This window comes from Bos indicus x Bos taurus, chromosome 4, assembly GCF_003369695.1.
Source record: "Bos indicus x Bos taurus breed Angus x Brahman F1 hybrid chromosome 4, Bos_hybrid_MaternalHap_v2.0, whole genome shotgun sequence".
NCBI classification, from domain to species: Eukaryota; Metazoa; Chordata; class Mammalia; order Artiodactyla; family Bovidae; genus Bos; species Bos indicus x Bos taurus.
This window is the reverse complement of record NC_040079.1, coordinates 18813619-18839813: the sequence shown is the minus strand read 5'-3', so window position 1 is coordinate 18839813 and position 26195 is coordinate 18813619. Positions and strand designations below refer to the sequence as shown.

The following is a 26195-nucleotide window of genomic DNA, read 5'->3' as shown; positions in this document are numbered from 1 at the left end:
ATTGGTGTTAATTCAAATTTTGATTAAACTAATCCCAAACACTGTATTCATTAGCTGAGTAAATATGCTTTAGATTTTCTTTTTTCTGACTTAGCCAGATATTGATCTGAACTGTCCAAAAGGCTTCTGGGTCTCTTGAGTAGACATCAGACAGAGAAAAGTGTCCCAGTCATTTAATACAGTAGACTCTTTAATGTGATTTTTTTTTTTCAGATTTTCTGCTCCTTCTGTTTTATGTTAATAGGTTTTAACACAAAATATTGGTAATTAAAGAGTTATCAACCTCTTATTATAATTCACATTAATAAACACATGGCCACTGGATGGCTGGCCACGGAGACAAAGAGAGACCGAGTCAAAATTCTGTGCACATTGCTAGTGGCTCAGCATACCGTATTGAGAACAGCTTGTTTTCATAGAAGCCCTGCTTTATTCCTGGCCCTGTTGCCCATAATTATTGTAAATCAGGACTATTTCCTGCCTTCCTGCCCAAAATAGCAGGAAGCATCCAACTCTTTCAGCCCACTTTGCTCATGGGCACCACCTCTCTGCAGGGGTTAGGGTTCACTGCCAGGAATTTCCAAAGAGCTAACTCTGTTTTGGTTTCTTATCCAGAACTTCACTCGTGAGCAAAGAAATGAAGCAAGATCTGTCATATATCCAGGGATTTAGAGAAATGGCACCACTTCAGGCCTGGTTAATAGCCCCGAGCCACTGGCAAGATTGAGCCCTCGCTCTTTTCCAGATTCATCATGGGATCAGTTCCAGGTGAGAACTGGTGAGCCTGTGACTAATGGGAAACAACTGGAGAACTCTCAAGAGTGCCGTATGAAGTATTAAGAGCAAAGAGAATGTTCACTGCCCCTTGGGATTTAATATAAAACTGCATCGAGCCTCCTCTCTGGGTCCATGCTACTAACTGGGGGCATGCCCAGCCAGAATACTGTTCATGGACAATATGGCCCACATCTAACCTTTGATAGCCCCCAAGGTCACAGGCATCCCAGTGCCCGTGCCCAGTGCCCAGAGTGGACAGCTACTATTTATAATAGTTAACACTGTTATTTATTGTTTGCTTTTGGTTCTGGACACAATACTAAATGCTCTGTATGCTCTTATCTCAATTACTCAACCCACTCCAGTATTCTTGCCTGGAAAATCCCATGGGCAGAGGAAACTGGAAACCTACAGTCCATGGGGTCACAAAGAGTTGGACACGACTGAGCGATTGAGCATGCATGCATAACCCCACTAGCCATCACTGTTAACCCCACTGTACAGATGAGAATGTAGAGTTTTCAAAAGATCAGGTCCTAAGGAAGGGAGCTAGGGCCCCAGCTAGGAGGTGCTGTGCCGTCCAGTGCAGAGGGCACCTGGCCCGCACCTCGGAGGGGCCTCTGAGGGACCCAGGGCAGCACCGTGCAGGCCCCAGAGGAGCGTCCTGGCGAGACCACCAAACGTGATGGGCGGTCACCTCCAAAGAGGAGGCAGACATTGTTAATACAACTAAACACCATGCTCGGGCATATGAGACACACTCCCAATTACACCCTGTGACCTTGGACAGGGAATCGGCCCCAACCTCTCATCGCTGTTTCTGCCCTCGTGAGAGGGACAGAAACACTACTCTCCTATGTTTAACTTCTGCCTGAGAATCAGCCCTAAAAAACTCAACTTCTGACTCTTGCCAGAGACACTGTTCTGACTCTAGAATCACAGGGGCCCCCAAGTAAAAGGTATGCTTTACTTAAAAGGCCACAGAAGTCCCAAATTGTACCATACCAGCCAAACCCTCAAAACTGTGCTTCATCGGGGCTAATCCTTTCATGGGGCACCCATTCCCTTTTACCCTAAATCTTTTGGTGGGAGCAATGTGGGGACCAAGGGCCTTAGGTGAGGTGACTGTCCCCCACCAGGCAGCAATGTCACCTCTTCTCTGTTTAAAATGAGTCCTTTTTCTTTGTTGCTAGATGACAGATAGATAGGACATTAGTATTGCATTAAAATTCACTATTTAGGGGCGTCTCTGGTGATCCAGTGGCTAAGACTCCCTGCTGTCAATATAGGGGGCCCAGGTTCGATCCCTGGCCTGGGAACTAGTTCCCACACGCTGCAACTAAGAACAGGCTAAAACAAAAAAGATCCTGCATGCCACAACGAAGACCAGGGGCAGTCAAATAAATATATAAATATTAAAAATAAATACATTTTAAAAATGAAATTCACAATTTAAGCACCTTTATATCTTTTATCCCATCAGGCCATCAGGGTGGCCATAGGGTCTAAGGCACAGGTTTCGTTGGTCCCAGGAGGATAATTTGGGAAGTATAAAAACACACCAGCTATTTTTAAAGTGCTCAACAATTTCCCCTTATTTCCTTGTGTGTTTATTTTCATTTCTATTTATTAAGTATTTCACAGGTGTCAGCTACAGTGCTAGAGACCAGAGACAGAAGGCAAAACACGGCATGGTACCTGCCCTCAAGGAGACCACAGCCTAGTGGAGAAAACTCACAAAATCAGCCAGCAATGATACAGAGGATATCGAAGTAACATGGAAACAAATGAATAAGGATCTCACTCTTCTTGGGAGTCAGGGTGAGTTGAAGGTGTTTCAGAGACAGTAAAGCCTGGTGGGTCCTGGAAGGGATGAGCAGGCATGACCATTAGATGCTCTGATGGCACACACAAGCAGGCACCAGGGGCTGGCAGGCCCGCTCAGTACAGCACATCTCCTGACCAATAAAGAAGGACTAGGGGGATTTGGGAGGAGGCAAGGCAACCCACTCCAGTATTCTTGCCCAGGGGATCCCCATGGACAGAGGAACCTGGTGGGCTACAGTCCAAGGCAGTCGCAAAGAGTCGGACACGACTGAGTGACTAAGCCCAGCACAGCACATGCAGGTTTGGAGAAGGGCATTGTATTAACAGCATGAAGGCAAGCCTTCTCTATGTCTCAGATTATCTTCACAGGGCTTTCATTTTTTCCTGAATTCATCAGTTCAACCCCAAGGCATCATAACTTCGATTCCTGAGCAGTACCTTGCCCAGCTAAAGGTTTCACTTCCCAACTTCTATTCTGAATATAGTACAAAATTTGTCTAACCAATTCCTGCCATGTTCTTAGGTGTTGGTTCTTTCATAATTTAATCCTTCCACCTGTACCTTAAAGTGAATTCTCGCTTGCTCCCCATTTGTAAACAGCCACTTCAAGGATATTTTGGATAACTGCAAAGGAGGCAGCAGGCTGAGGTTCTAGAGAGAGAAAATATAAAAGGTGTTGTAATGGATACACTAAAAATGTTGTTTCTGCAATCAACATCCTTATACAACTAGAGTTTCCTAAACAATATCCTAAAGATGTACAAAATGTGTCAGAGAGAGAAATGAACCAAGGCAGTTTGGGAAATAAGAGTTGACATGTGAAAGTAAAGCACTGCTGTAGTTAAAGACAGTCATGGGAAAGAAAACAGAAAGATAATCATCATGTTATCCTCACATAACAACTGGACTGGCTGTTTAAAAAGGGAGAGAAAGTGTGAACATATTGATCAATTCTATCTGAATAGAAGGGTCCTGAGTTTCTCTGAAGGATGCCAAGAGTGGCTGAGAATTATGTATATAAAATCAACAGAAATGTACAACATGCCTACTCCATGCAGAACACCACGTGTAACAGGCGTTTAAATGCTGGATTCTCACGAAAAGGACCAGTGATCTCACTTGACAGGTGCAGAATAAGCAGAATTCCAGGAATTCAGATTAAACCAGGCGAACGTGAAAGCTATTTTCTTTTTCTTTGAACTCGGCATGGTTTTTTTAGTTAGTATCATCATTTAAAGTTATACCTTAGCATTTGAAGATCAAGACCTAACAAAGCAGAGGTAACCCAAAACACTTGACTCTTGATAGTCAAAAATCCAGGCTAAGAATCACAGTGTTAATATAGGTTCTTTAAAAGTTCTGAAAAAAAAAAAAGTTCTGGTAATTTATTATTTTTTTTTAATTTCCTGGGTTTTCACATAACACATCTTAAAAGGCACTCTTTTTAGAAATAAAATTATAAAAGTCATTTCTGTGCAAAATAAAAATTATACAGAGATTTTAAGAGAAGTCAATATAGGGACTCCCCTGTTGGTCCAGCAATTAAGATGCCATGCTTCCACTGCAGGGAGTGCAGTTCAATCCCTGGTTGGGAAACTAAGATCCTGCATTAAAGAATTTTAAAAAAAATTTTTAATAGAGGTCAGCATAGTAAAGAAAGAAAGTAAAGCCTAAACGATCCCTACATGTTTTCATTAATTTATGATTTACAAAGAATATTGTGCAGATTTCTTATCTGATCCCAACAATTTTGTGAAGCAAAGGGGGCATCTGTATTATCCCCATCCTCCAGAAGTGAAGCCTAGTCCTCAGAGAAGCTAAATGTCATGAAGAAGCTGACACGTGGATAAATACGTTGTGGTACATATATACAATGGAATATTACTCAGCTGTTAAAGAAAGGAACACATATGACCCAGTTCTATTAAGGTAGATGAACCTAGAGCCTATTATACAGAGTGAAATAAGTCAGAAAGAGAAAAACAAATACTGTATATTGATGTATTTATATGGCAATCCACTCCAGTACTATTGCCTGGAAAATCCCATGGACAGAGGAGCCTGGTAGGCTACAGTCCACGGGGTCGAAAAGAGTCGGACACGACTGAGCGACTTCACTTTCACTTTCACTTCCATATGGAATCTAGAAAGATGGTACTGATCAATCTATTTGCAAGGTAGCAATGAAGAGACAGACATAGAGGACTGACGGACACAGCGGGGGGAAGGAGAGGCAGGGATGAGTTGAGAGAGGTAGCACTGAAACATACCATATATCCCGTTTACCATACGTGAAACAGATAGCCAGCGGGAGTTTCCTGCATGACGCAGGGAGCTCAAACCTGGTGCTCTGGGACAACCTAGAGGGGTGGGAGGAGGTGGGAAGCAGAAGGGAGGTTCAAGAGGGAGGGGACATATGTGTCCCTATGGCTTATTCATGCTGATGTATGGCAGAGGCCAACGCAATGCTATAAAGCAATTATCATCCAATTAAAAATAAAGTCTTAAAAAAGGAGTTAACACAGACAGTAAGAAACAAAGCAGAGGCGATGTAACAGGTCTCCTGACCCTTAGTTACCAAATAGCTGGAATGTTGTTGTGTAGTCATGATATTTAACACATAGGAAGAATGTTATTGCTTCTAAGATGAAAACAAAACTTTCTAGCCATCAGATGAAATTCAGTGAAAAAAATTCAGAGTAGACTACATAAAGCAACATGAAAGTATGGAACTGTTAGTCACCCAGTCGTGTTTGACTCTGCGACCCCATGGACTGTTGCCCGCCAGGCTCCTCTGTCCATGGGATTCTCCAGGCAAGAATCTCCAGAGGATCTTCCCGACCTAGGGACTGAACTCATGTTTCTTGTGTCTACTGCACTGCAGGCAGATTCTTTACCATCTGAGCCAGAAAGAAGAGTGGGAATCAAAAATGGATGCAAACAAGTTTTATTTACCACCAACAATGCCGAATATCACAGGAAGTTTTCCTGGATCGTTAGCACCCTCCCCCTCACATCACCTCTGGGTATGATCTCCAGATAAGGAATTTCACAAGGTATTCAATATTGTGGTCACTGTCATTGATATGAAATTTTGTTAGGAAGAATGCAACAGAGGACTCCAACATACACTTAACTTGGTGCTTTTATAATTTTAAGCCATTTCCATTTCCATTGAATTATTCATTTTATTTTCTTGGTAGGTGGTTGGAATATATAGCATGTGCTATTTAATGGTAGGACACAGTTGCATAAATATCTCAAAATAACTCAAAAAGTGTATCAGTTCTGCTCTGCTCTCCCTGCTTTCAATGTAAACTGTATACAATTTAGTTTCTTCATAAAACAATAGCTATTACTTATATGGCCTCAAAGAGAAAGCACTTGATGTTCGTGTTTATTCATTGTATAGTATTTATTGTAATCATATCAATAAGGCACTGTTTCTATGGGCCAGCTGCATGAGACATGGAAATAGCTTTGTTTCGTAACACTCTCTTTGTATTTTTTGGTTGTTGTTATAATGGAATTTTGTTGTATATGGCTCTGAATTCTACTAAGTGCTTCAGACTTGAAGAGTTTGATTGCAAGACTTATTCCTTTACTTTCCCTGTGCTATGACAATAGTTTACAAAACAAGTCGTATATCAGAGTCATCAATTATGAAGCCCAGGAAGAATTTTTAAGTTTCCCAAGTGATTCTGATGAGCTACCAGATTTTTCAATGGCTGTTTTATGGAACATCTTTTTATTTTATTGTAGACTTAGGTTGAATGGTTATATTTTGAGAATTCCATCTGATTATTATTGTATTATTAGAATGAAAACATTTTCCCAGGTAAAACTAAAGCCCAATCACATGAAAACTTCTCTTAGGATGACTCTCAATTTGTAGTAGGATCATTTGATATAAACCAAGTAATTGTGTATGGAAATAATGAATGTTACCAAAGAGAATTTAAGAATTTTTGTCATCTTTACATGATTTTTACATCATCTTTTTACATGATCATATATTACTTAAGTGTTACAATATTACTTAAGTGACAATAAATTTAACATGTAGCATTACCCCTCATCCCAAAAAAAAGCTTTGATATTACACAGCAGTTTATACTTAAGTAATATCTGATCATGTAGAAAGTACTTAAAATGACAAAAAGTTCTTAGATTCCCTTTGTTTAACATTCATTATTTCCATATACAATTACTAAATAATGTTGAGGTTAGTGCTATGGGCCTAAAGATGAACAGAATGGAGTTCCAGCTCTTAAAAATTTAGTGGGAAAATTACAATTTCATCCTGCTATTAATCTGTTCCTCATCACATTTTTATTGGGAGGGTGTTAAAATAGCATGTATGAGTGAAAGACCAAGCAAATACCACTCACTGAACTACATCTATAGAATTTTTTATAGTTTATCCAAGTGACAATCACTAAGCTCCTAAAAGAGATAAACTTAAGTGCATATGAAATGCCCAGTAGGGCCATAAAAGACCTTTTGAACGCTAGTCTTACAAAGTTTCTAGGAAATGACAATAAATTTAACATGTAGTATCACCCCTCACCCACCTAAAGCTTTGATGTTGCACAATAGTTTGCCACATAATTAAATGGTTTTAAATAAAGTTGTCTACAAGGTAGGAAGGCTGTAATCTGTGTACAGGCTGTGCAATATATTCCAGGTCCACCCCTTAAGAAGATACAGAGACAGATACAAAGCATAATGACTCCCACATGGAGTCACCAAACGTGTTCTTCAAAAACACTGCAAATCATGTTAACTGACCCCAGGGTTTGCATTCCTCCCCTTTTCTCTGATCTTTACCCCCCTTCTTTCACCTCTCTCCCTTTGCTTTGAGGCCTCTGACAGCCAAGTACTTGCACAGTTACTTTGGGTGACAATATGTTATCCCCAGTGGAAATCACGAGCTTTCATTCAAAAGGTGGCCACTCTTGACCTCTGACCCCGGTGCCTCCCACCCTGCTGCTCCCCTCCATTTTCTGTCTCCATGGATCTGAATAGTCAAGTGGAAAAATGGGAGCAGGAAAAGTCTATAGCTATTCATAGACCAGCCCACTCCCCTTTGCTGCCCTACCCCCCAAAAAGGAGAGAAAGATGAATGAAACTCATTCATCAATAAGCAGGAGATGAAGAAGAAAGCCCTATTGGCTGAAAAGCAAGCCAAGAAGCAGAGAGGGTGAAAGAGAAGAAGTGCCAGGAAAGAAATGGAGAGGAATAAGGGGCTGGTGTCGGGGGCAAGTAGTGAGTTCATGAAAATGAAAACCTAGGCGCTAAAGAGCCACACTGCATGTTTTCCAAGTCGAGTTATCTGTAAGGGGCCAACTGTCTCAAAAATGAATGCCTCTCACTTGTGCCACACCTTCTTAAACAAGAACACAGCTAAAAAAGAACAAAAGGGAGAAGGCCCAAGCCTCTGGGACTTTTATTTCTTTAAACATCTTGATGGAACCTCTGGGATCCAGGACATACAGCAAGTGAGACACTTGCTCTCAGAGTTAAAAACTAAGAACTTAAAATCTACACTCATCCAGAGGAAATGCTTTTATGTGCCAGCAAGTGATAGCAGACATATCCTCCATTACACATAGAGTTGATCTTTATTTCAGCGGTCTTGGTTCAGCAATCTGACGTCCGCAATCTAAGAAAGTGGCCTCACTCAGACTGGCCAATGGCCTCTCAGTCGATCAACCTGATTACAGCATAGAGGCCAGAAAACAGAGAGTAGTTCCTCTCAACCTAAGAATGTTAGGTGTGAAGAAATATCAACATTAAATTCAGATCAATCTCAAGGCTAGATAGAGTTCAATAATTCTGCAGCATTCACCATATTTCCTCCTCCCCCTCACAAGATGTAAACATTTAATAATTTATTAATCATCCATGTAAAAACTTTGGTTTTTTTTTCCATATGCATGCCATCTCTGAGATTAACACTTCAAAGAAAAAGTTTTCATTTTATGTGAATCCAAGGCAAAAACACACGCATCTGGGTTAAAAAAAAAAAAAAGACCAAGAATACGTTTCTGTGCTCCATTCCTCTTCCACCAGTGGGACATCACTTGCACCCCTATATCTTGGTAAGAACTGCATTCACAGCAACGGAGTCACCTGCTTGCTGACATAGTTCAGTTACTTTCAAATAAAGTCTAAAACTATTTTGCCAGAAAATTTGGCATTAGTTCTAAATAATTGTTGCATGTTTCCTAGTTTTCCATCTGTCAGTGATACTCTTCTGACCATCAACATTTCCTAGCACTTAGGTTTTGAACATAAGAATATGCTTGAAGGAGGTCATGTGTTACGACTGGACAAAAATACAGATGAGGCCGATAGGAAAATTGGCAAATTCACATGAGCTCAAGTCATCAAGTGGAAATCTCGTGAATTTCAAGTGTGTATTACCACCATCAAGGGCAAAGCCCTTGAGCATCTCACCCAAAGTGGGACTGGAGATGAGTGTGGAAGAATCCCTGATGGAAGAAGCCATCAGGGACTCTACTATCAGAGTTCTAAGCAGGACACAGAATAACCTGCAGCTAATGATCCTGTCATGACTGCCTGCCTGCGTGGCTCCCTCACCTCCTCCCTTACAATCCTACAGATTCTCATGAAAAGCCCTGAAATGGGGACTAGAATGCAGAGGCAGAGAGGATTCAGCTCCTTTTTGGGCCTCTGCCAGATTCTCATTAGGTCCTGGACATGTGAGCCAATGCTGATTTCCATGGCTGATCTACCCTAAATCTGCCCTTCCTGAAACACTAGCCTTTGTCCTTCCAGTCGCCGTCTCTAAATGGGGATTTGGGTGAGAGCAATACCAAAGGGACCGTCATTATACACCCATTATTATGAAATTGATGGCCTCTAAGTCTTTCTGGCTGAAAGCTCTGACAGGCTGAGATCACACTGGATTGTAGAATCATTGCTTTCCCTGGTAAATCGGGTTACAAATGAGAACTAGAGTGGGAGGGAGGGTGAGCAGGAGGATAAAGGAAGAGTGTTTTTCCTCAAATTCACCTCACTTCATGCTGGAGTGAGAGGCCATCCATACTCACGAAAGGCTAATTATATAAATCAGATGCCCTGGCTGGGTTTCCAACCTCCTGGGAGCTGGGAGAACTTGGAATAAATGAGGTCTTCTGCAAAATGAAAGAAAACCTTTGAAAAAATGCCAAAACCAATGGTTATACAGCTTAACTCACAATTTTTTTTATAGAAACAGAAAAATCTGGACCAAGGATAACAAAAATAGCTGAGTTTTCATCTTCTAGCAGCTTTGGAAATGTTCTCTGAATTTATTTACCTCCTTGCTAGGATCTACTTGACTTTACTTTGCATCGCTAAATATGACAACTCCCAAGATGTTCAGATGTCTAAATTCATCTTCAAAATAAAAGCTGACTTTTGTTTTAGAAAGATCAGATTTGTGTTAGGATACCATGATAAAAAGCCATTGCTCAAGCAGCAGAGCTAAATAAGGAAAGAAAAATCACATCGTTAAAGGAACAGGGATCTACACCTTTTGTTCTGGCTTTGCCACTTGGGAACACGCAATCTTGCACAATCACTTCAGTTTTCAAGGCTTCAGAGTCATATGAAAATAACTGGATTGGTGTACACTTGCACCATTTGGTCTATGACACTAATTTTCCACACATGCCACAAATAATCAATACTCAGAGGAAAACTAAAATTCACCAGCTGTCAGTGGTGGACATGCCACTTACTTAGAATATGAGTGTTAAACTCTGGGCATTTGGTGGATGCTTTCATGAAGTGAAAGTCGCTCAGTTGTGTCTGATTCTTTGCAACCCCATGGACTATACAGTCCATGGAATTCTCCAGGCCAGAATATTGGAGTGGGTAGCCTTTCCCTTCTCCAGGGGATCTTCCCAACCCAGGGATCGAACCCAGGTCTCCTGCACTGAGGGTGGGTTTTTTGACCAGCTGATCCACAAGGGAAGTCCAAGAATACTGGAGTGGAATACTTCTTCAGTGGATTGAACCAGGGTCTCCTGCATTGCAGTTGGATTCTTTTCCAACTGAGCTATCAAGAAAGCCCAGCTCATGAAAGTTCTTTCTTATTCTTGTCCCAAGTCACTGATACTGCCTCCTGCTGGATCCACTGAAGTATAGCATCTGAGAACAATTTAATTCCTGACAATGTAAGCTCCTTTTAAGGGCAGGACAGGAAAGGTACCTGGAAATTCTCAAACCTGGTACCCGGAAATCATTCAGTACATGTCTATTAGAATAAATCATTACATAAGTATATGAATGTTTGAAGTGAAGTGAAAGTCTCTCAGTTGTATCCGACTCTGTGACCCCATGGATAGAGGAGCCTGGCGGGCTACAGGCAAGAATACTGGTGTAGGTAACCATTCCCTTCTCCATGGGATTTTCCTGACCCAGGGATCAAACCCAAGTCTCCTGCATTGCAGGCAAATTCTTTACTATCTTAGCCACCAGGGAAGATGGTATGGATGGGTAGGCTACTTGAATATTTTTAAAGAATGCTTCTAACTGGATGGAGAGCTGACTTATTCATACTGATTTTTCTTTCTGAACAATCCATTTTTTCTAATTTTTCTTTCTGACCAGACCAACATTAAAATTCATTCTTGCCTGTTTAAGAACTCAGACTAAACATACAGGCATAAGTTGTCAAAATCATAGTTATCCAGAGATGGAACATATTACTGAGGCCATCTGGTCTTCCTCCTTTTAGTTTTCAGAGGTAAGAGGCTAAGATAAATTAAATGAAATGTCTTGTTCAAAGTCATACAATCAAAACATGACCACAGTGGAACTGAAGCCAGAACCCATATTTTAGGAAACCTAAGCCAATGGTCTTTCTATCATGTCCCATCCTGATTAAGTTTCTCTTATTTGAATATGTACACACAATATACAATGTATATATACTTAATATATGTATATATGTAAGATCTGCTGTGTTCTTCATAAGTGAGAAACAGCTTCAGCTGCTCATGGAACCTCTAAACTGTCTAGGATTATGTTTTCTGCCCTCTTTTCCCCAAAGGAAAGCATTACAAGATCCCTACTGAGGGACATACATAGATCTTAGCAATCCTACTCCTTCTAACTTGCTTTTCTTACCGACTGGAAAATCTTTAGTCTGGGGGGAAGGAAGAACCATCTTTTACTGAACCAATTCATCATTTGTTGTTATAATTTTATGCCCTGAGTCCCCCTTGGCTTTGGAGGCCTCCAAATTGATCACCACTCAAAAGTCATAAATTTTGTGCTCTTTTTCCTATGATCTGCTCTAGGCATTCTCTCTTGAGGGCTGCATTATGGTTTTGTCTAGCTACTTAAAGGAAGAAGGGATATAGGGAAACTTGATTTACCAGTCGGGGAAAAGAACAGCACAGAACTAATTCTTCTATTTCACATCATTATTTCATAAAAATACATGCACACTTTTACACAGTCCTACATGCTACCAGTGGTGATTAGATTCTCAAATCAACTAACTAAAACCTATTAAAACCCTTAGAAAGCTTAGCTATCTGCCTGCCTTCCTTTCCATGGTCAGTTATGCCAAAATGCTGGTGAGTTTGGAGTTCAGAGTTTGGTAAGGCAAATTTTTGTTGAAGATATCATAATAGGGACTTCACTGGAGTGATCTAATCATCATCACAGTCTATATTCTAAAACATGCACGCTAAGTCATTCAGTCATGTCCGACTCTTTGCAACTCCATAGTCTGTAGCCTGCTAAACTCCTGTGTCCATAACATTCTCCAGGCAAGAATACTGGAGTGGGTTGCCATACCCTCCTCCAGGGGATCTTCCCCACCCAGGTATCAAACCCATGCCTCTTACATCTCCTGCATTGGCAGGCAGGTTCTTTACCACTAGTGCCATTGAAGCCCATATCCTAACACAGGAGAGGATTAAAATCTTTGCAGAAAACAGAATGACCATGGATAAGATGCCCCAAACTCCATCTTGCCATCTCTCTCGAGGACACTCCCCAAGTTCCATGGAACTTAAGACACTATTCTAGGAATTGTGAATACTAGGGCAGAATAAGGTTTGAATCAACTAACTCCAAATTTACTGGGTTACCCTGAATTGTCTGAGATTGATATTTTGCCAACTAAGAGGCTCAAATGGAAATTGTTATCTCTAGACCTAAGAGGATGATCTATCCTATCAGTTCAGATGGCCCGATGAAGTTGGGACTGAAAGATAAAATAAGAGGAGGATGGGATCCAAAATAGACATTGAAATGACTCCTAAAGCAGAGTATAGAGGGAGAGCTGGATAGAGTTTCTCTGTGAAACTGGGTGGCTGGGATGCCTGAGGAAATGGCTTTATATAATCCATTAGTCGCTTTATGCATAGGTAGAAAGACCTGATTGTAAAGTATAGGTGGCAATTCTGAAGCTCTAAGTAATCCATTAAAACTACCAGACACTGCCAACATGGGGGAAGTGTGATGTTTTCCAGTGTGAAGGACAGGATATTAATTATTGTCTACTTTTGGTGCCAGTAGTTTTCAAAGCCAATTTTAAAATTATACAGTGGCAATCATTCTCCAGTGGAAAATGAATATAAAGTAGGGTGTACAGCAACGAAGCAGCCACGTGAATCCATTCGTTTCTCTTTGAGGAGTCTCTGCAGCACACGTTACTTAGGACGGTTTTACTTGCTTTTCTACCAATGAGAGAGATTAGGGTAAATGAGACAGGGAACCACAGGGTGGGAGGTCTACTGAAATGAGAAATGGAAGATGCTTGAAGATAAACTTTGCCTGGCTTGACATCTTGTCGGGGTGGTTCGTTCGCTTTCTTTGCCTGATGCTTAGCTGTGATCCCTACAGTTTCTGAGCCACATTCTGTGTCTCAACTTTCAAATTCAGTTTACATACCTACCTTTTGAAAGATTGTTGTTATTTATGTTTTAAACTACTCCCCTATCCCTCCTCCATATTTAATGAAAAATATGGGGCTATTAACACAGGGGAGATTGTTAACCTCTGGTCCAGGGCAGACAAAAAAGGTGGAGAGCTAGAAAATTCTATTTGTCTTTTTAATAAAAATGTTAAAATATTGAATTTTAAATAGAGTCATACTCTTACTATAAAACAAATGTGTAAAACATAAATTATGGAGTAAAGGAATTAGTTAATACTAAAACTGATTTACTTTATTTTTACCTACCTCACAAGGTTGTTCTGAGGATCTAATGAAAAATCAAAGATTGAACATAATAAAAATGCTAAAATAATTTTGTGCTATGGTCTATGTTATTTATACTAGGATATTGTTACCAAGTGCTACTAGGTATTTTAATAACTCTCTTTCTCCCTTTTGGTTGTCCATCTCTCACCCATCCTGCGGAAGCCAGGAGTCCTCTTGGTTATGCTCACTCCCACCCAGGTCTCCAAAGAGACTTCTTCAGGGTTATTTGACCTGTCTACCTCCCAGTTTCTATCACATATTGTCTTGTTCAACACCCACCCCAACCCCCTTCCAAAGCTGCAACAAGTGAAAAGCAAAAAGCAGAAAGAGTAAGAAAACTGAATAATTTTTTAAAGAGAATTATATTTCCCAGCCCATCTTAGAGCTGTTTTGTGGCAAAGGCAGCAACTCCTATAGTGACCCAGCTCTGGGGTGGGTTTTGAAGAGTCACTCCCAGAAGTTCAACCTAGAATCCATTTCTTCAGCTTTCTCAATAACTCTGGGAAGTATCTCTGTCCCATAATCAATATCTCACTGCTTAAACTACACAGAGGAGATTTTGTTGTTTGCAACTAAAAAAACAGTTGACTTAAACTCACGCTTTCCCTTGTCAAATTCTGCTCTCAGCCCATCCTTCCATAACTGACAAAGGATGAAATAAATTCTTACTAAGATTTTGTATTTCAATTCATACATGAGTAACTATTCTGAAAATTCATAAGACCAGTATAAATCTTACCTCTATCTATCCATCTATCTCTAAAAGATTGAAATCTAGTGTATTATAGCTCTCCTATTTGTTGGATTGAGAAGCTTTATTTAATGCACTTAGGAACCCAATGAAAACTCATATCCTCTTGGAACATAACCTCTTTTCAGCACTGGATGTTCAACACACACAGTCTTACTGGACTGGTAGAGACGTACATTTATTATTCAGCCTCTTTAATTTACCCGCTGAGAAATCACACTAGGAAGGCAGAAGAAAGTATCTGTTTTAGAGTCATTTAAGGAGAATGTTAAGCTATGCCACAAACCCAGAATTTTCAGAAGGCTGCATGATACCCTAAAGATAGTATCCCAAGACAAGCCTGCACTCTAGAATAGGGTTTGCACTGGGTCCTCTGTTAATTACAGCAGGTTCAGCAGTATCATGACTCATTATTCTTTTCTGTATTTACTGACCTACTTTGTTCTATGTTTTAGGGCATACAGCAGAGATGAGAGTCACCATTGAGGAATTCACTGTGAACAGAAGACACATGTAGAGATATTAATAGCAGAATGCAAAGCTGGCATTGTAGAAGTAAAAAGTGCTGTAAGAATACAGACTCTGTCTCAGAAGATTTGATAGGCTTAGAAGTCAAGGAAAATTATATATTCTTGAAGTCTGTCTACATTCTGCCTATTTTTATGTTCTCTTGGGCCCAAACCCATATGCTGCTTTGGGATACTTGATGATTCCTCAGTGTTTCATTCAGTTATCTAGCTAATAACTTTATACATAGTTAACCAATATATATACTCATTCTCTCTGTTAAAATAATTGGTGTGTTGGTTTATCTTGTGGCCAGTCCTGATTGAGCCAGAAATCGACAGCAGGCGTGAGATCAGGAATCAGAACCTCATAGACGGCATTTAGGAACTGGTTTGGTTGTGTCCTTAGGTCTGAACACAGTGATGGGCTCCATGCTAATGGAAAATAGGATGCTAGTAATTATGCAATGCAACGGCATCCCAATTAATCAAATGAACACCTGTGGTTGACTGTGATAAAGTGCCTACTGAAGAACGTGCCTTGAGAGCCCAGATGGCTGATGTCCTTGACCACTGCAGCAGCTAGGATAACTATGGCGTGGGCTGGATTCTTCTGATTACTCTGCAGTGATTAGAGAAAGAAGGGACAAGCTCAAGTCTAAGTTCTTATCACAAATCACAGAAGAGAAGTGGCAACCCTTAAGAGATAAGAGAATCTCTTATGTCTTGTAACTCCTGAGCTGACATTACTGAAAATCTAACGCAACATTTAGTGGTGTGCGTTACAGAATGATAAACTATGTTGAAGTCACAACTTCACCAGGTCTCTAGTGTGAAAGTCAGGACATTGGGAGGTAGAGTTCCTGAAATTTGAAAAGGAGAGATCTAGCTGGACTCAGATAAAACCCAGGTACTTAAACCCCTGAGTTACTCTAAATTTCCCTTTACTAACCATTGCGTGCATGTGTGCATGGTAAGTCACTTCAGTTGTGTCCGACTCTGTGTGACCCTATGAACTGTAGCCCACCAGGCTCCTCTGTCCATGGGATTTTCCAGACAAGAATACTGGAGTGGGTTGCTGTGCCCTCCTCCAGGGGATCTTCCCAACCCAGGGATCGAACCCGCGTTTCTTATGTCTCTGCATTGGCAGCAGGTTCTTTACCACTAGCACCACCTGGGAAACCTGAGAGCCTAACCCAGAGCCAGCTAGAAAAACAGAAATGTGTCTGCAGGGTCCCGACTCCAGCACCACTGGGTAGTGTGTGGAAGAGTGGGTTTGGAGCTGCGACAAGAGTCCCACACAAATGGGCAGCTAAACTGTACAGTGTGAAAGGAGAGAGGTAGATGATGTTACGCCAGCAAGACTCAGTTACGCTGCTGTGTGATCCTGTCTCTGGCTTTGTTTCTGTATTTGCATATTAAAAAGAAAATGGTGGACTAGAATGGTAGTTTAGTTTCACTTTCGTTTTGAGTAACAAAAACCTCTTATCAAATAAGGCCATGTATAAAACTCAATTACATAAAACATGAAAATAAGTTTCTCTTATTGTATCTTATACCCAGATGGGGGACCTCCCCTTGCCCACCCTGAGCATCCACCCTAAGCCACCTCTTCAGGCTCTAAGGCTCTACTGAATGCAGTCAGTAAAGCTCTCAAAAGGATCATCTCTCAAGATCCTTCTTGCTCTAAAGGAAACCGATTCTGAGATTCTCTCTTCATGTCTAAAGTACCTTGTTCTGAAAGCATAGTCCTCTGACCAGCAGCATCACATCACCGGAGACCCAGCAGAAATTAACACGTCAAAGCTGCCTGGGCCCACGTCTCAGGCTCCCCACTCACTCACTGTGCACCCCGGGAGCAAAGTGCTGACCCTCTGCTCTCAAGCCCACCCCTGGAATTTCCATCTCGAGGGCCTCCTTCCTAGTAAGGGAACTCAAATAACATAAGATATCCTTGGGACGACAAACAAGTCACATTCCTGAGAAATTCAGAGTGAAGCATTTTCCATAATTACACGCCAAGTGACCCAATGGCAGAAAACTTTAAAACAACAGGCCAAGGTCACCTCACACTAATAAGAGAGGCCTCCTGTCTTTCAAACAAGAGGGGCCTGATTTCAAAAATGACCAATGGCAGATACCAAAGGATCGAGAGGGCCCAAAACAGAGTGGAAAGCACTTTCCATGCTGTAGAAACTGACGGGCATTTCAGCAAGAACAATAAGCAGAGGTGCTAAAGGCCCCCCAGGGAGGGCGTGGGGTCTCAGAGTGGCTTCCCAAAGCATCACCTTTCCTACAAATGAGCCAGCTGCCAGATTTGGTAAACGTCATAAATCTCTAAGAACAGGGCTTGCACTCATGAGGTAACCCAGGTGTTCGACCATGGAGGATGTTGAAATATGCAAGGCCAGCACTGCCTGTGCCAAATGGGTCACAGCCGCCCCTCTGGGCGCGAGTTTCCCAGGCCCCTTGGTGGAACTGCTCACAATTAACTGCTTTGTCTGTCACCAAGCCCGCCTCTCTGTTGGACATGGGCTTCCTCTCAGGTTGGTGGTCTCTCTCTCTCTGTCTCCGCGTCTCTCTTTCTTATTTCCACGCATGCATAGCAATCTTAATCAGAAATCACATCAGTTACCTAAGAGCCTTTCTGAGACTGTGTTAGTGAATCCATCACTTAGGATGGCAGGCTTGATGAAAAGAGGCCCTGGGTGAGTGGGGAGAGACCAGAGGGCTGGGAAAGCGGACACAGGCTCCAGGCCTCTTCCTCCTGGTCCTGATCTCTGGATCTAACATGCTTTTGTCATCCCAGCCTGTGTTCAACTCAGAGGTCAGAATGTGATTTTTAGATTTCTTCCCATGTGGTTATGGAGAATATCATGTAAGTTTGAAGATCAATAACTTGATAAACATACAAGCACCTCTGGCATCATAATTTCTTCTTTAAACTTTCTAACTGAGCAGTGGGCGTGAGAATGTAGGTAAAAATATGAGAAGAATTGCAGAGGTCCCCAGTGGGGCAACCCCTGGGACCCAAAACTCCTGACCACATATGAAGGAATCTCAACTTTGGGAAACCCTCTAGGCCTTGAAACTTCACTGACTTCCTTTCCACCATCCCAGAAACTCCAAAATGTTCCAGTCTCACATCACCAAATGCAATAACAGATAACCATGGGCCTCTATTCTGTCTGTCATTGGATTTTATAGGGCCTTACTAAGAGAACACCTTAATTAAATATAGTAAAATAATTATATGTAAAACAATTGATACATAAGCAGTGATGCCTTGCAGGGTATTGTGTTATATTAAAAAAAAAAAAAAAAAACTAAGCAGAGTCCCCTATCGTCTTTGCAGGAAGGAAATGCATCAACAGACACTGAGTAACATAAGATCTGTGAATAAGGGCTGACATAAGTACAGTTGGAGCTCAAGAAGTAGATGGTGAGCTTGGATCACTGGGACGACCCAGAGGGATGGTATGGGGAGGGAGGAGGGAGGAGGGTTCAGGATGGGGAACACATGTATACCTGTGGCGGATTCATTTTGATATTTGGCAAAACTAATACAATTATGTAAAGTTTAAAAATAAAATAAAAAAAAGAATTCCTGGATTAAATAGACTTGAAACCTTTCTTCACAAGAAGCAATCTAGTGGCAGAGAGCCCACTGGAGATGAAGGTTTGCAATGGTCCAAGAACATCAGCATCTTGTCATTCTCATGCTGACCTTGATAGTAATCCAAGCCATTCCAGAGACTTCAAACAAATCCTTTTATAAAGTGTTTTATCACACATGGCTCCACATTAAATATTACCTTTTATATATTCTCTATATTTTTTATTTTATATATTGTGGGCTCATCATACATAATTTTAAGACAGCAAGTGGTAGTCTCTTTTCTTTAATTTAAATTTATTTTAATTAGAGGCTAATTACTTTACAATATTGTATTGGTTTTGCCATACATCAACATGAATCTGCCACGGGTGTACACGTGTTCCCAATCCTGAACCCCCCTCCCACTTCCCTCCCCATACCATCCGTCTGGGTCATCCCAGTGCACCAGCCCCAAGCATCCTGTATCCTGCATCAAACCTGGACTGGCGATTCATTTCTTATATGATATTATACATGTTTCAATGCCATTCTCCCAAATCATCCCCCCCCTCCCTCTCCCATAGAGTCCAAAAGACTGTTCTATACATCTGTGTCTCTTTTGCTGTCTTGCATACAGGGTTATCGTTACCATCTTTCAAAATTCCATATATATGCGTTAGTATACTGTATTGGTGTTTTTCTTTCTGGCTTATTTCACTCTGTAAAATCGGCTCCAGTTTCATCCACCTCATTAGAACTGATTCAAATGTATTCTTTTTAATGGCTGAGTAATACTCCATTGTGTATATGTACCACAGAGTGGTAGTCTCTTAAGTTTCATTTAACTTTGTGTTCCATTTCAGAGCTCTGACTCACAAATCTGTGTGCTACGAATGAATGAATACATGAATGAACAGCGGCCACAGGCATCTCTGAGCAGAGTGTTGGTCCTCTTTTATCTTTTAGGGCATTTGTTCATTCTCTGTGAGGTCATAAACAGTGTGGATTTTGGAGTCAGACAACCAGAGTTCAAATCTAGCCTTGCTAATCACTAGCTGAGGACTTTCAGATATCTACTTATCCTTTCTAAGACCATGGTTTCCTTATTTGCAAAATAGGATAATAACCCTTTAAGTGAAATAAGGTATTTGAAAGCAGTAAGCGTAGCACTCAATACATAGAATTAACTTTCCTTCCATCAGCACCCAAGATTCTTTGTTCTCTGGCATTTTAGAGACTAGTGTCATTGTCTCTCCCTTTTTTACCTTACTAAAGGGCGAAGCTTCTAATCCGCCTACCTATCTACACAGCTATCTACTTACCTATCTGTCCATCCACCCCACTAATAGTTAAATTATGTGATATTGCATAACTGCTGACAACTTGAGTTCTGGAGTAACACACACACTTGCTTTCAGATCTCACCTACTAACCCAAAGTGCTCGTGCCTGCTTGGTTGCTCAGTAATGTCTAACTCTTTGCAAGCCCATGGACTGTAGCCTGCCAGGTTCCTGTGTCCATGGGATTTCCCAGGCAAGAATATTGGAGTGGGTTGCCATTTCCTTCTCCAGGGGAACTTCCAAATCCAGGGATCAAAACTGTGTCTCCTGCATTGACAGGCGGATTCTTTACCACTGAGCCACATGGGAAGCCCTACAAACCCAAAGACCTTGTGCGATTTACTTAAGTCTCAGCCTCAATGTTCTCATCCATAAAATGGGGTTCATTAGTTTCCATTCTGTAGAGAATTACTGTAAGGATTAAATGTCATTTAAATAAAGGATTTATCAGAGTTCCCAGCGCAAAAATCATTATCTATTGCAAAGTTTGGGCTTCCCAGGTGGCTCAGTGGTAAAGAATTTACCTGCACTGCAGGACACACAGGTTCAAACCCTGGATTGGGAAGATCCCTTGGAGAAGGAAATGGCAACCCACTCCAGTATTCTTGCCTGGAAAATCCCATGGTCAGAGGACCTGGCAGTCTACAGTCCAGTGTCACAAAAGAGTCACACACAACTTACTGACTAAAACAAACAGTTGCAAAGGTTAGCTTTTTCCCCCTTCCATTTCCTCTCCAGAAGCTTAAGTCTCCATAGCGGGCATGACCTGAATACCCATAACCTGAGATTTCTGCTTTTCAGTATTTCCTTAAAACTTGACATTGAAGCAAAGCACTCCCAGGGACTGAAACTGTCTCTCTGTCATTTTACTGAGACAGCCGCTCTCCGCACACAGCTCACAGTTCTTTTTTTGGCTGTTCAGCTTCCTCTGTAGTCACTGAAATGGAAAACTCAGGATTTCTCCCCGTAGGGTTTTGTCTTCCATTTTATCAGAATCTGACCAAGATCTCAGACTGTTTCTGGGTATCCACAAAGAGTATTCAAACCTGCCCAGACAAGGAGAAGGACAAACTGCCAAGACTTCAGGGCTTGGAGGCTGGGCGCAGGCTCTGGGTTGTCTTGTGGGCAGTGTCTGCTGCCCAGCCTCCAGCATCACGCAGCTTTGCCAGGACTCACTAACACTGTATTTTTCTATGTTGAAGGTAGAGTTTAAGTGACATCAAAGGGTCAGAAGGAATGTTAAGAGGGCCTGGGTCTGTTTCAGTCCATACTCAATAGCACTGCCCTCCTTGATACACCCCTGGATACATACTCTACTAACTAAGAATCTACGTAGATGAGTTCCTCCAACATTCTAAGAGGCAGAAAACAAATCCCTCCTTTCTAGCTCTGAAATTCCCATCATACTATATGTATGGTCAGTATGTGCTTGGAAAACACAAACATACATTCATACCTAAATGACAACCATTGAGCATCCTCCAGTTTATTTTTTATTAATTCTTATTATTTTATGCCATGGAAGAATAAAATAGTCTATTATTTCTTTTCCTATCCCTCTTTCATCACAATTCACCCACACATGCACACACAGCCCCTCCCCCATGCTCACCCTGGCTCCTCACTCACCTGATAGAAAAAATAAAACCCATATGTGGGGTCTAGAATCTTTCTTAAAGCAGACCATTTTAGTGTCAAGTTTAAAATGTGAACTATATTTTCTAACTATTCTATTCTGTTGTTTTCCTCTTAGCGTTTAATACCTGGCCCTGGTGTTAATTAATACATACTTATTTATAAGATTATGAGTACTTTTACTCCATCTACAACTTAAAGCTATGGCTGGGAGAGATAAAGAAAGGGAAAAAATCTTCTGGAAGGTGTTCAGGTAGGGAAAGAGAATTATGACATGTATCAGAAATACTGTAGAAAAAGATATGATGCTGGACGTGAAACAGAGAAATGGAACATTGTAAAAGTCTGCATCATCCGTTTTCTCTTGATTTTCTGATGTTAGCTTTGCAATTGAATTTCGTTCCTAACAGCAGTAGGCTTCCATAAACCAGTGCTCGGGCCTCTCTGGTCCTGCAGCTCACTGTCCACCTGCCCCACAGGAGACCCTGTTATTCCTCTTCAGAGGTCTGGGCGTGATGGTTATTCATCTCGCAGAGCAAGCTGGGCTTGGGGGAGCCCTCTGTGTTAGACCTTCTGGCCTGATTTTCCCCAGACGTCCAGTCAGCTCTGAGGTGAGCTATATGTGCTGTGACTCTGTAAGGAGTATTGAAAAGTGTGCACTGTGTCCCATTCCGAGCATCCAAGCTAATGGACAGTTAAGGAAGTGACCCGACAGCTACTAGGCCTCCCCTGCTATTGCCAGTCCTGTGTGCATGCTCCAAGTGGTGCTGAATAACACCACACGTGGCAAAATAAGCAAAGCAACCCGCCTCCACCACCCTGGGCCCCTCAGGTTAACACCACTTATCAAGTTAGCCTCGGGGCAGCCTTCGACCTGCTCACAGTTGACCAAGAATCAAAGAAATGCTTGCTTTGCAAGAAGACAATCCTTTAAACCAAATATGATTAGAATTTCTGCTTGGCTTTAACAATTTTTAAACAATTCTCTCTATATACATCTACGTATGTATATATGTACACATTATGAATATATGAATAGGAATGAAATGACTATATATATATGTATATATAGGCACAGTTTCATATTTCACCACCTAAAAAAATAAGCTAATGTCTTTGTTTATATCCATGGTTAAAGACAAAAGTCATATGTGATAATGACAATATTTCTCTTGTCATTAATAGTGCTTATCATTGATGTCAAGTTCTTAAATGACAGATAATAAAAGTATTTTACATGTGGATTTATAATTTCTCTATAACAATATGATTTTTGCAAGCTATGTACTAAAGTTTCAGCAACATTTTTAATGAATGTCAGCATGTGTTTTCCTCTCCTTGTCCAAACCCTATTTAATATTCATTTCTCAGTTGAAATACACCCTCAGCCCTTGGGATTCACACATATGGTTCCAGATTAAATACGTATAATCAATAAAAATAAGATATTGTCTAATGCTTCAGTCTTGAGTTAAGGTTCTATTCATAAATTCATTATTATGGTTCATTATTAAGGTTTTGCTTTATTTAAAACAGACCATACATGACTAGGCTAAGTAAAACAGTATGTTTCATACCGTGCTCCTGCATTGGCAGGCAGATTTTTTACCACTGAGCCACCTGGGAAGCCCCATTTTATCCCTATCTATCCTTATCTTTGAATTAGGAGAGGAAAAAGCATCCTAGCATTCTCAGTGGTAAAAAAAATCCACCTGCCCATGCAGGAGACACAGGTTTTGATCCCTGGGTTGAGAAAATCCCCTGGAGAAGGAAATGGCAACTCACTCCAGTATTCTTGCCTGGAAAATTCTATGGACAGGGGAGCCTGGCAGGCTACAGCCCATGGGGTCGCCAAGAGTTGGACACGACTTAGAAACAAAACAACGGAAAGTATTTAATAGCTAATTTTCAAAAATATATTGTATTACAAGTTACAGAATAAGAAGTTTAGACTTAGTAACTGAAATGGTAGTTGATAAGATTTGGCAGGTGTTTTTATCACTGTTCAGAAAATAATTTAGTAGAAACCCAATAGGTCTTTCCTGATACCCTCCTCCCTAAACTATCCCCCATTCCTTCAATAAACACAATCATTCTCCATCTAATTGCTCTTTATTATTTTCCTTAGAACTTACCACTAACTGAAATCGTGTCTATTTATTTGGTTCATCATTTATCAAGAATATAAGTAGGTACCTTTTACCTTTTCACCCTTGTGTCGCTGTACAGTACAGTATATGGGCATCCTATAAATATCTGATGAGTGATTAAATGGGTGGATGTTTTCATCTATACTCTTTTAAAAATACAAAACATGTAATCTCATATAGTTATATATAGACAGATATACACAGCCACTGCTTTACACAGAAATGTGAAATGATAAAAATGGTCATGTAAACTGAAATCATGGAAAGCAACCTTAATAATAATTAGGAACAGTTATGATTGCTCCTTGAGCTTCAAAAGCTTTTGCAAAATCATTAAAAACTCTTAGTATCAGATGTAAATGTACTGTACATCATGCATCCTTGCTCAGTCGTGTCCAATTCTTTGTGAGCCCATGGACTGAAGTCCATCAGGCTCCTCTGTCCATGGGATTCTCCAGGCAAGAATATTGGAGTGGGTTGCCATCTCCTACTGCAGAGAATCTTCCCAACCTAGGGATTGAACCCCTGTCTCCTGCGTTTCCTGCTTTGGCAGGCAGATTCTTCACCACTGCACCTCCTGGGAAGCCCCTGTAAATGCATAGGAAATTTTAAAAATATAGGGAAGCTCATACTTAGTATATGGTAACTTACAACATTAGAAATATTGAGATTTAAAGTGTTTCTTTTTTTGGAAAAATATTTATCATGACTACTTTGAACAGCTTGCTGTCTTCTCACTGTGTAAATTACAATACATTGTGAGCATCTTTCGATGCCTTGGCCAATTGTCATGGCTCTCTAGGTTTGGACTGGCCTCCAGAGTTTTATTCTTCATGCTTTCAATATCTTAAAATATACTTGAGAATTCCACTAAAGTGGGTTTCTTGCCAGCATCAGTTCCTTCGGGACATCTTCATCCTTTGTTTTGTCTGTCTTCCTCATTTATATCGACAAGCTTGTCTCCACTAAGTGTCTTTGGCTGCGAACGCAGAGCTTCTCAACTGGCAGCAGTGTCAACGTACCCACCTACAGATAGATATTTCTTCTCTAACTCCATTTATGTTTCATTTGAATTTCACTTCCAGTGTTAAATCACTTCTCACTTCTCGCCTGCAATTCATCTCTGTTGGCCAATTTCTTCTTTAAATTGTCTGTTTCTGAAAAATGTCATTGGGAGACAAGGAGGCAACAATACTCCAGACTTCACTGTCTGTGCATAAAATGAATTACTGATGCAGAGGGACCACTGATGGGCAAGGGATGGAAGAAATGAGGTGACTGCTCACTGATTATAAAGCAAATCTGTTATTTATGGAGTGATTTGTAGACTGAGGGATTTCCTGGTGGCTCAGACAGTAAAGAGTCTGCCTGCACTGTGGGAGACCCAGGTTCGATCCCTGGGTCAGGAGGATCCCCTGGAGAAGGGAATGGCAACCCACTCCAGTATTCTTGCCTGGAAAATCCCATGGACACAGGAGCCTGGCAGGCTACAGTCCATGGGATCTCAAAGAGTCAGACACGACTAAGCGACTTCACTTTCTTTTTCTTTCTATTTGGGGACTGAGAAGTTAGCAGTTTAATTTGTACTTTATGCAATTACTTATATACTAAAATTTGACCCATGTTGTCAGGGACCTGGTGCTAATTAAACTGTAGTAACCAAACTTCATGCACATTGGAACCATGCAAGACAAAAACCGCCCATAATTGAAAATATTAATTCTCTGCCAAACTTTCATATAACCTCTAACTCTATGTATAAGAGAAGCTACTTTAGAACCATGCAAAATCAGATTCTTTACTCTCAGAAGTCATCAATTAAAAACACAGAGATCATATTTTCCTTATTGCCCTTCTTTGAGCAATAGAGAACTGTAGACTTTTGGCTGCTGCACAGGTCAAAGAAAACAAGATGTAATTGAACATTTTACATATTCGCATTTATTAGCCAGGATCAGAAATGCGTTAAGTCCGCGGTTTTCAAAGCTCATCATGTGTTAGAATCACCAAAGGGATGATTAAAACACAGATTGTTGACCCCCATTTGAGTGTTTCTAATTTAACAGGTTTGGGGTGGTACCTGAGAATTTGCCTCTCTTACGAGTTCCCAAGTGAAACGGATGCTGCAGATCAGGAACCACATATTAAGAACCACTGACTGAAGCACATTCAGAAGGGTGTTTCATGAGGAGAGAGAAAAGACTCGGGAGACCAACATTTGGCAAGAAGACAGCCGCTGACTCAAAGTGCTTCAGGCATCTCAGAGATCTTTTTATTTTAGGCTTCTTGTTTTACAATTAAGAAAGTGGAAGCCTGCAAGATTCAAATTACTTAACTCAGAAACAAAGTTAACCAGTCTTAAAGACTGGTCTAAA

The 26195-nt window shown here is 40.9% G+C and overlaps 1 protein-coding gene across 4 annotated transcripts in view; it reads right to left on the bottom strand.

Annotated features, from left to right (window-relative positions):
* The window catches only part of PTN (pleiotrophin), a 113521-nt gene that overhangs the window by 70362 nt on the left and 16964 nt on the right, over positions 1-26195 (bottom strand). The window contains exon 2 of one of the 4 annotated variants that reach the window (XM_027538898.1): positions 3166-3255. The exons of 2 other annotated variants lie outside the window; for them this stretch is intronic. In XM_027538898.1, the coding sequence (XP_027394699.1) occupies positions 3166-3194 (29 nt within the window). In that variant the 5' untranslated portion in view covers positions 3195-3255. Of the gene's footprint in view, positions 1-3165; positions 3256-26195 lie in introns of those variants that run through there. One more of the 4 variants, XM_027538897.1, reaches the window with a different exon arrangement.